At 46.7% G+C, this 10479-nt stretch overlaps 1 protein-coding gene across 1 annotated transcript; it reads left to right on the top strand.

Moving 5' to 3' along the window:
- The first annotated feature begins 1036 nt into the window (after positions 1-1036).
- LOC115404450 (cyclin-dependent kinase inhibitor 1B-like) lies at positions 1037-2760 on the top strand. Its single transcript, XM_030113789.1, has 3 exons — positions 1037-1546; positions 1919-2074; positions 2254-2760. Exons 1-2 carry the CDS (start codon positions 1174-1176, stop codon positions 2056-2058), a joined length of 513 nt encoding a protein of 170 aa, XP_029969649.1. The 5' UTR covers positions 1037-1173; the 3' UTR covers positions 2059-2074; positions 2254-2760.
- The last annotated feature ends 7719 nt before the right edge of the window (positions 2761-10479 follow it).

The raw sequence follows: 10479 nt of genomic DNA on the forward strand, positions 1-10479 counted from the left end.
TCTGAACAGCTCTGGGGCGCTCGCAGAATAAATTCAATAAGGTTTGGCATTAACATCAGATTTCTTTTATTTTTTTTCTCAGTTGCAGAATGAGAACCCCCTCAGGAGGTGGATTCTTGTGCATTTGGAAGCTGCACCTCTCCTCGCCGCCCCGGCGTTTAAATTCTAAGCACACATCAGCAATTACAACCAGCGGAGCACACAGGCCACCCCTGTGGCAGCGGTGGCAAAGTCTGACGGCGATAGGCGGCGTGCCAGCCGTGGGGGGAAGGCCTCTGACTGATGTCACCGGAGGCCGGCCTGACATCAGGGTGCACTCTCCAAGAAAAAAAAAAAAAAAAAACCCGGCTCTGCTGCAGCAGCAGCTCTGTCCTTCAGTGACCTTGAGACGGTCTCGGGTGTGTCTGACAGCAGATCAGATCACACAGACAGTCCGATGATTGATTCATGTGATGCTGATACTGAGCCTGCAGGGAGTCCACAGATACCCCCCCCCTGCTGTTTGCTAATCACGTGTCTCTAAATATTTGACTTGCTCTACTATCTCCTGCATCTGACAGTGCTGTGAGCAAACAGGTGCAGCTGCGTGACATGGAAGTTCATCCCGTTTTTTGCGTAAAAGTCGCCTGTCAGTGTCAAAGCAGCGCTCTTTAACTGCAGTGCCCCCCCTCCCCCCTCCTCCTCCTCCTCCTCCTCCGTTCCTTCAATCAAATAATTAGGTCATATTCATGCACGGTGTTATTCCAGCCCGGCTCTGTTGTTGTTACCCCTGTTCAACTTTAAGAGCGCTCTGTGGGCGGTCCCAGCGCGCAGACCAATGAATCGCCTCCTCTGTTTAAATAGTCCTTCATGTCAACTTTTCTTCACTCATACGCCATGTTGGCTGTTGTTACTTGACGTGTTTTCATCTGCCTTACTACGGACTTGACAGGAGTGGCTCTCTTATTAAACACCCCCACCCCCTCTTCTCGCTTCTTTGGAGACGCGTTATTCCCTTTAATTTTTTGCGCTTTTTTCTGTTTTTTTTTTTCTTTTTCCTTTTGCTCCATGCGGACTATGCATGCATCATTCCCGTGGCTTTGCATCTGAAAGGATTACAACTTGGACATAGTTTTTTTTTTTTTTTTTTTAAAGGGTCGTGGTTCGTGTTCGTGCGTCGCGCTTCGCTGTCATATGTGCAACAAAATGTCAGATGTTCGCCTCTCCAACGCGAGCCCGACCCTGGAGCGGGTGGATGCGCGTCAGGCGGACAGCTCCAGACCGTCGGTGCGCAGAAACCTTTTCGGTACACCTGACCCGGAGGAGATACGGAGGTACGTGGCCGCGACGCTGCAGGAGGACGTGCGGGGCTTTCGGGAGACGTACAACTTCGACCCGGTGGAGGAGAGACCGCTCAGTCCGCGGAATTACGAGTGGGAGGAGGACCGCGACCCGCCGGAGTTTTACCTCAGACCGCCTCACGGGAGCCAGCGGGACGCCGCCGGGGAGGAGGGGGATCGCCGGGGGGACAGACGAGCCTCGAGGAAGAGACGATCGGAGGGTTCAGGTGAGGCTGGAAGCCGGGGCTGTCACCTCGGGGTGTTCCTCTCTCTCTCTCTCTCCGAACGGGAGCTGCGCATCCGCGCCGCCGCCGGGACGGACGGAGGGAAACAGATGTGTCCCGAGTTCAACCGCAGCCTGACTTCCCTCTATCATCACTCCGTCTCTGCTGCCTGTTGATGGAAATCGCCACTTGAAAGCTCGATTCAGATTTTGAGGCTTTCTTTCTGCGCTATCAGTCGTGCAACACCTCAAAAAAAAAAAAAAAAAAAAAAAAACTGTTTGGCAGGTGGACGCGTAAAGAAAAGAAAAGAAATATGAGGAAGATTTTCTTTTTTTGCTCTGCGCTGTTTATTGACTTGCTTGCTTTCCCCGCCAGGCTCTTGCTCCGGGGACTGTCAGAGCAAAGTGTTGCACGCTGACGAAGACGACGATGAAGAAGGGCCGGACGGTGCAGGAAGTGCGGCTGCGGAGCGGAGCCCCGGCAGGCCGGCGCGCAGCGCGGAGGAGGCGCACTGAAAAAACACCGCGCCAGGTCAGAGAAGCCTCACCTCAGCAACACACACACACTCACACACTCAGCTGCCTCTCTGCACACACACACACACGATCAGCTCTGCAGAGTTCCAGCATTTTAGCACTGAGTTGTTCACCTTTTCTGAAGGATGCCATGAATAATAAGCAACTGCTTTGTTTCCTCTTTATGTCCCACAGAGCAGAGACCTGCTGCTGGTGGAATACTGTAGCCTTTTTCTCATCATCTGACAGAGTGGAGAGACTTTTTTGTTTTGTTTTTTTGTTTTCCTTTCCAAGCAGCCTTTTCTGACAGAAAAGGGGAAGAAGAGGAGGAAGAGGAGGGAGGAGGAGGAGGAGGAGGAGAGGCTGTTGAAGCACTGAATATGTACACTATCAAGTTTTGGCACTCACAATAATTAAATTGCCTCAAAAGCAGCAGACAATGTAGCAGTGTGCAAATGGATTTTTGCTCAAAACAATTTTTTTTTTGTCCTTTTTATTATCTACTACCTATGTTTCAAAATGTAGCACATACGAAAGCATATTATGCTTTTCATACCTGTTGTTTTTAAATGTGTTTATGATAAGTGTGTGAATCTGACTCGGGAAGTTGCAGTGCAATTTCCAACAGAGAAACGTTATTTTGTTATAGTGGTCATTTGTATCATTATTCAGGTAATTGATATACTTTTTTTTTTCTTTTTTTAAATGCAGATTTCAAAAGTCAGGGTTTATGTGAAAGCAAAAATGTCTTCACTTTTTCTGTGGCTTTATTCTCCCAGTGTTATGTTATATCCTGGTTTTTGAAGGCCCAGATGGCCACACTGTAAGTCGAAGGTCCATCTAACTGGGAATAGCCATGATAGATAAAGTTTACATGCATTTAATGTGTCCCTGTTTCCCATCTTCATGTTTGTTTCATGTTTTTTTTTTCCTTTTTTTTTTTTACGGGAGGGGGGGTTTGCCAAAGTTTGTGCCTTTTTTTTTTTTTTTTTTTTTTTTTTTTTTTCATTTTCTGGAGGGTGAGGGGTCAGGTTTGGGAGGGGAGGGTGGCTAAAAAAAAAAAAACTGCTGAGCAATATCCAACCAAATTTTTAATTTTTTTTTAATAACAGTATTTGCTAATTATCCTAAGAGTTTGTTTTTGAATTAGGTGAGATCATATTGTGAGTGGCCTCCAGGTCACATGTCCCGCCCTCTCGTGTGGTCGAGTGGTGGTCCAGGTTAACATAGATCAAATATGTTCAACTCACTGGACCTTTTGGTTTTTTTTTTATGCAAATATGTGAATCAAAGAGTTGCCTTTGTGGTGTGGATTTCATGTGGAACATGTAATTGCACTATTGTTCTTTTTATTTTTTATTTTTGGTCGTGAGGGCAGAGAAACAAAGTGACACCGCCTCACTTTGAAGTGTACCTGTGTGCATCTTTTTTTTCTTTCTTTTTGAAAAACACTGAAAAACATACTAACTTATTTATGTTGAGCGTCTTCGTGTGCGTGTGTGCGCGTATGTGTGTGTGTAATGTGCGTGCGTGTGTACAGCTTCCCAAAATGTTTTTTTTTTTTGGTGCATTTCTTTTTTTTGTAAATATATATTTTCATTATTATTTCTAAGATAAATCAATAAATTTGCAAAACTGAGCCTAATAATTGATGTTTACCTTGTGTGCATTTTTTTTTTTTTTTATTATTATTTTTCAAACTGCATTCAATATTTGGAAAAGTAAAGCTGGTGTAACAAATGGTGTTTGCTCCTTGCTTTGATTGCCAACAGCTCCACCCTGAACAAACACTGGCTTTACATTTAGCATGATCCGCCCTTTTAATCCTGCACAGTCATGACACGTCAGAATGTAGCATTGAGTTTTAGGGATATTTTTCAGTGCGCAGCTGGTTTCTGTGTTAGTTTTACAACCACTGTGCACCGTACGATTCTGCTTTTGAGCGAGATTCAGTCAGATGGAAGCAGAGAAAGTGCAGCCGTGCTGCAAACCCCCCCCGAGTGCCGACGCAGCACCAGAGTGCAGGCTGTGACTGTGCTGAATGCTTTCAGGCCAGCTCTGCTTCTGAAGTTGAAAACAACAAGGGTATGTCCTGAGGAAAAAGGGGGGTGGGGGGTGGAGGCGGGGAGAAGAACCGGAGACGGGCACGCGCCTCCTCCAATCAGGGCGGAGAGCAGAAAAGCAGGCCACTTAGGAGGCAGCCAGTCAGAGGGCGGTGGGAGGGCGCCCGGGACAGTACAGGCTGTTCTTTTCATGAGACACACACCACCCAATTAGTTTCATTGGCTGACTCTTTCCTGTTGATACCAGTGTGTAGGAGTCAGATGCAGAGTGAGAGAGGCACAGAGTTATTCCCGTAGCGGCTGCGAGTGTGTTGGAGTCATTTCCACTGAGATCATGTCGTCTTTTCAAAACTTATCTGATGGAATTGTAACAATTCTTTTTAGACAACATGTACTTGTTACTTTTGAGCACAAAATGTCAAATACCAGAACCGTAGTAAAAGGGGGACTATATTTAGAGGCAACAGTCATGCAAAAACATTGCAGAGAATTTTTTATTTTTTTTCCCCTTTTCATCACTTCCCATTTGAGGATGTTTATTTCCTGTTACAGCTTGTATATGAGTCTTAATTCGTCTGGAAATGTTTTAGTGAGTCAAAATTTAATTAAAAGCTTTCTATCTTTGCTTTGATCTTGACGTTAAGCTGCATGTTGATGTGTTTATGAGCGTTTATAGGACCATTTAAGGTCATATTTACAGCGAGGGCTCTCTGTGTTTGTGTATTTCCGTGTTTTTACAGGAGCTGAAAAGAGACAGAAAGAAAACTTGTTGCATTATATTGGGCATATAGTTACTCTGACATGTTTACTAGGGTGTTTAACTGAAATTTGAATATTTACTACACTGTTTTTTTTCCAGCTGAATTTCTTCTCTAAAATGTAAAGGAAATAAAACTATTGCAAGGAAAAGACACATCCCTGCCTCCACGGTCTGAAAGCCACAGGTTTGGCCTGATACGCGTTGAGTGCGGCATGATGCAAATATGATATCACCGCTTTCAAAGATTTGAGAGCGCTGTGCTGGGCACGACCTCAAAACCCCGGTCAATAGAGGGTGTGGTTGCCCTGTGTGTGTGTGTGTGTGTGTGTGTATGTGTGTGTGTTCCTGCACACACGAGTCTGCTACCCCGGCCTGACCTCTTTCATCACTGCGCTGAGCTGCAGAGAAAGAGACACCCACATGCACACGCACCGCCGTCACGGCTTTGTTGACGTACGCTAAACTGTACTTTTCAAGATACGCGAGCGGCGTAATCAGTCCTCTTTGCACGCCGGTTCAAATCTGAGCATATCCTGGACTTGCACCCCCACCCACCCCCCCCCCCCCCCCCCCCCCCACCCCCCCCCCCGCGGCCCCTGAGTCAGGAAAACACTTCCATATTCCCGGCGTTAAATTAGCAGGCCCCTAATTACCGCTGCAGATAACGAGAGGAGAAATGGGTCATAAAAAGCTGACGTCTTGGAGCTGACGCTGTAAAGAAGATATTCAAAGTATGAGCTCATACACTGGCAAAGTCCAGAGGGAGGTGTGTGTGTGTGTGTGTGTGTGTGTGTGTGAGAGAGAGAGATTTTCTATTAACCAATGTCTTATTTTATTCAGGAAATACAACTTCCACATGTGTTTCAGGTTATTAATTTGTCAGATTTCTTTCCCCAAACTTCATTAAAATCTTTTACAAGGGCTGAGCTGTTTTACATTTCCCCCTCCGCTCTGCCTCCTGGTCATGCGCTCTTGGCGGCGGCGCAAGCGGGAGAGATAAAGCGGAGATAGCTAACGCGGGAAGAAGGAAGAGACGGGGAAGATAGAGGTGGAAGGAGAAGGAAAGAGGCGGTGGAGGAGAGAGTTAAAGCGAGAGGAAAAGGGGAAGGCCGGCTCGCTGGCTGCGTCTCGCTGCAGCCCGGCCAAATCACATCTAGTGCAGGATGTAAACAAACTAATCTGCCAATGTGGAGTCTTTACACATTTGGGTTTTGCTCTGGGCTGTGTGACTCATGCAGCCCGGCTCCGTGACCTCAGCCGCTGCCCGGCCCGCTCCGGTGCTGGAGTGTTTAGTTGGTCTTGCAGCAGGGGTCACTCAGACTATGCAGGCCTGCTGCGCTGCCTCCTAACACACACAAATACTTACTCTTCAGTAAAGCGAATGCAGACGACCGTGCGCGTTGAGAACAAATCAAACATTTGCGTTTTTTTTTTTTTGTGCAGACCGTCAGAATTCACTTTATCAGCACAAAATGTTTTAGCCTTCTCGGTTTCATTGCACTATATATACAGAGCGCGCCAAACAAAACCAAAGCTGTTTTTAATATAAAAGTCAGTCAAAAATAATTGCGACCGTTATCTGATTTCATGCTGCATGAGTAGTTTTCCACACTGCCGGGCACAGTGGGTGAGGAGCTGGAGGTGCTGTGGATATAAATACTAATTTGACTGAGTGATTGCAGTCAGCATTAATTTTTACCCACAAGCATGAATTGTCATATTCTTATATCTCCTTTTTTCCTGAGGTGTGGACTGCACAAGCTGTTTTAGACCTCAAGGCCAGCCGCCAGAGACATCGTCATGGCTCAATCATGCAGTTTTGAGTTCTCTCATCTGACCCTGAGGGTTCAGTGACGCGTGCCCGAAACAGGAAGAGCAGAAGAGCAACGCAGTCGAAATGAGGCAATAATCAGCTTTTGAAGTGACTCGTGCTGCGGCTGACGACCCGAGGCCATGTCTTTCTAACAGTGTGAGCAGCTCGGGATTGCATGCGGCGCTCAGGAGGCTGTATGTGTGTTTCCATATGTTCGGGGCAAGATCAACCTGAGTGCTGCACCCTCTGAAAATCAGACTCAGAATGCAGTAGTGAGGGAGAATTTCCCTTTAATCACTGCAGGTTCATATAATTGCATGTGTGTATGCAAACATTGCATGCAACCGTGCACTTAGCGTAATCTGAGCGTGCACGTGACCGGCTGGCTCCAGTGCATGCCGCTGACTTTTTGACCTGTGTAAGAAATATCTGGGTACTGATGCAGATCGGTAGCTTGTTACTGAGGTATTGTGGTTGAGTAGATTCCGTATAAACGTCCTCCCTCTGCAACACGTTGCGAAAAAGTAAATAACGCAGACAAGAAAACAGGCGGAGATAATATCTGAACGGTCGACCTCAAAGCGGCGTTTGGCTTCTTTCTTAGCGATGAGTAATGTTTGACCGGTGGACAGACGTGTGACAACAGGAAGTATCGGCGCTCACAGGTCAGGCTGAGGTCAAAACCGACTCTTCTAATGTGTCTGATTGGTGCTATGACTGGGCGAGTTGGGGTCACGACCCGTTGGGAGAGGGGGGGATGTTGTCGGCTCAGTGGCTACACGACGGCTGCGGGGAGATTGTTTAATTCTGCTTCAGGTCAGAGACAGAGATTAAGGGGAGCGCTCGGAGAGAGGTGACATGTGGAGAGCATGCATGTCTCATTTTACCAAAATCATTCAGCTCCAGGCGTTTAGGTCGGAGTCATTACTGCAGCTTCAGAGTCGGAGTTTCAAACTACACGTGCTTCGTATTACTCCTTGTTTTCCAAAGCATGCCATTAGCTTTTAAATTGATTAGTGAATGTTTCTGTTAGCTTTTCCGTTTAGAAAGGTCACTTGAGACACCATTAAGTCTTTCAGTTACATCCGTCACTTGGTAATGTCTCCATGAGCAGAGTTATCTGTGAGCCGTTAGAGTTTAAAACTCAGTGAATTCAATTATAATTTAATAGACAGAGAGTCTTTATGAACATTTAAGTGGGTTTCAGTGTCTTGTGTAAAGAAAAGATTGAGATCACCTGTGTGCTGATCACAGAGCTCGGCCTGATTGGTCAGCCTTTGTGGAGTAAAAACCAGAGAAGGAAGTAGAGCAGATGAAAGGTGTTGGGCATGGACGAGACTGGACCACAAGGATAAACCCTTTTCCACAGGAGAGCGAGCGAAACGCGGAGTCTGAACAAAGGCCTTTTTCCACAATGCCAACCAGGAGATGGGAGCAGATGAACCAGTCGATGAGGAACCTGACGTGAACGCCGTGAGTATGACGGGACGCTCACCTTGCTGATTATAGGTTTGTGAAAGAAATGAGAGACTTTATGTGTCATTGTAGGAATACAGACGAAGTATACTACAAGCATACATGCTGGCATGGATGTTTATTTGCAGAGTCTTTTGAAGCTGTTAAAATAGTGGCTTTATTTTAAAACAAGGTCCTGGATAAAATTCAGAAAAATAAGCCCATTATATACGTATGGGGGATTTCCCACAGTGTTGAAAGTCACTTCAAGGTAGTAAATTTTATCGTGACTCAAATAAATTTCGTGAAACTCGTGGTGGTGTGACAGGAAAGTCAGCGCACGAGGATATTTATCAGGATTTATGCTTAAGGGGGCTTGAAAAACACTGTGGAAATCTGTGGAGTAGAAATATTCAGTCTGTCAGGATCAAACCAAAAACCTGACGTCACTCTTCGCGGAGCCAAGCTACTTGAGGCAATCTGAACACTCCTTACTTGCAAAATTGTGAAAAGTAATCGTAATCACATGATGCCACGAGCACCGGGAGTGTATCGACCATGCTTCATTAATAACTGCGATAGCCTGCTTTGGATAAAGTGTTCGTCTGTAACGAGAAGCATGTGCGGCCTTTTCTGCGCTGAATGATCCTCCTCACAAGTAACTTTCTCCAGTTGCACACAAATTCAGACCTCGCCGCCGTCCTCCGCAGGGCCAGATCCCGCAGCCGTGACCTCAGACGTAACCTTTACCGCAATCAGTTTTCCCTGGAACACGCTGCTGCGGCTGGATGAAAGCTGCAGATGCTGCAGTTTTCATAATCGCCTGAGCCCGCCGCGCGTTGGCGAGTGTTGAGCACAGCGTACCAGCCGTGAAGTTCAGCATGTGACTGTCGCCATAACCTCGTGGAGAGGTGATAATAGAGGCGGGATATTAGAGCGTCTGTGCCGAGAGTCACGGCTGCGTGGCGAAGGAGAGACGCTGTGGCTACCCCGTCATCCGAGCGTCTATTTTCACCTCCCAGCCTGTTTACTCATCTCACTCCTACACGCCAGTGAAAGCTGAAAAAGGTCCTCGGGTGACCACCCCCCCCTCCCCTGCTTTCTTTCTTTTTTGTCGGCGCACAAATGCAAGTTTGTTTTTCAACGAGGGCAACACAGGTGAAAGGCGGCTGACCTTTTCGAGAGAATACAACCTCGCCCCGAGGCTGACACCCATGTGATCAGACGCCAGATAGGAAGTCATGACCTCAGGAGACTGACGCATCTAATGAATCCCTTGAGAAAGGAGGAAGTGAGCAGAAGGGAAACTCATTCTGCCTCTTCTCTGCACCTTCAGTCGAGGTGCTTCTCTCTTCCTCCTATTATTTTAACAGTCAAACGATGCTTTTCTGCAGCTCTTTCTAGAAGAATGCGGTTGACGGGGCAACATTTTGATTTGAATTAAACTGCGACTAACAAAGGCTCCCAGGCCGGAGTGACATCGGATTATTTCCCGCTTGATACGCAGCTCACGATGACCCAGCAAGATCTACTGCCACTTAACTCAGTTAAAGATAAAGGAAGTCTAATGGGATGTGTTGAGCCCAAATACACTGTCCCAGAAGACTCAATGATAACCCCCATTCATTTTTAATAAACACACACATGCACTGAGCCTGTGACTGCACTGCAGCTTGTTAATCAGTAAATCTGCAGTGTCTGTGCTGCAATTCAGCGTAATGTGGAGTATCTTTATCTGCACACAGGCACGTCCACAAGATTATATTAGAGCCATGACAACAGGCCTCATCCACAACAAAATAGAAATGATAAGGTGATTGACACAATGAATAGGCATATCTGAGAAGTTTCCCCATTCACACACACACACACACACACACACACACACACATACAGGCCACATTCAGGCCTGGGAGCTGCCCAGTCCAGCCACAACCACAGTCAGGAGTTCAGTTTAATGCAAGGCGAGCGCATCCTTCTCGCTGCCACTGGCCGCATTTATCCTGGCTGCCTCCATTTACCCGGAGAAATGATTTACAGATGTTTTAAAACCCCACATCTGCAGCATCAGCTCCACGCTGCTGATTTGCGTAAGCGTGCCGCTGCGAGAGAAGTCGAGCGTTTGTTGCTGCAAGGAAGGCTTGGGAGTGGAAAATGCCGCCTAATCACTTGAATCTGAAGCGACCACAGCAGAAGGTGCCTGATGGGAGGCAGAGGTGTGTTTTTCTAAAGCTTTGCATCGCATGATGTGAGCAGGTTTGCCTAAAAAACACTTTTCGAGGAATTGTATTTGAGCATTGCATCTAGACAGTTGTTGGACAAATGAGGTG

This window comes from Salarias fasciatus, chromosome 17, assembly GCF_902148845.1.
Source record: "Salarias fasciatus chromosome 17, fSalaFa1.1, whole genome shotgun sequence".
Taxonomy (NCBI): Eukaryota; Metazoa; Chordata; class Actinopteri; order Blenniiformes; family Blenniidae; genus Salarias; species Salarias fasciatus.

What these genes read in the sequence shown, in the direction of transcription:
- LOC115404450 (XM_030113789.1), top strand. Translation starts at nt 1,174, where the DNA reads ATGTGCAACAAAATGTCAGATGTTCGCCTCTCCAACGCGAGCCCGACC. An exon ending in GAGACGATCGGAGGGTTCAG is followed by an intron (nt 1,547 to 1,918) that starts GTGAGGCTGGAA and finishes TTTCCCCGCCAG; the next exon opens with GCTCTTGCTCCGGGGACTGT.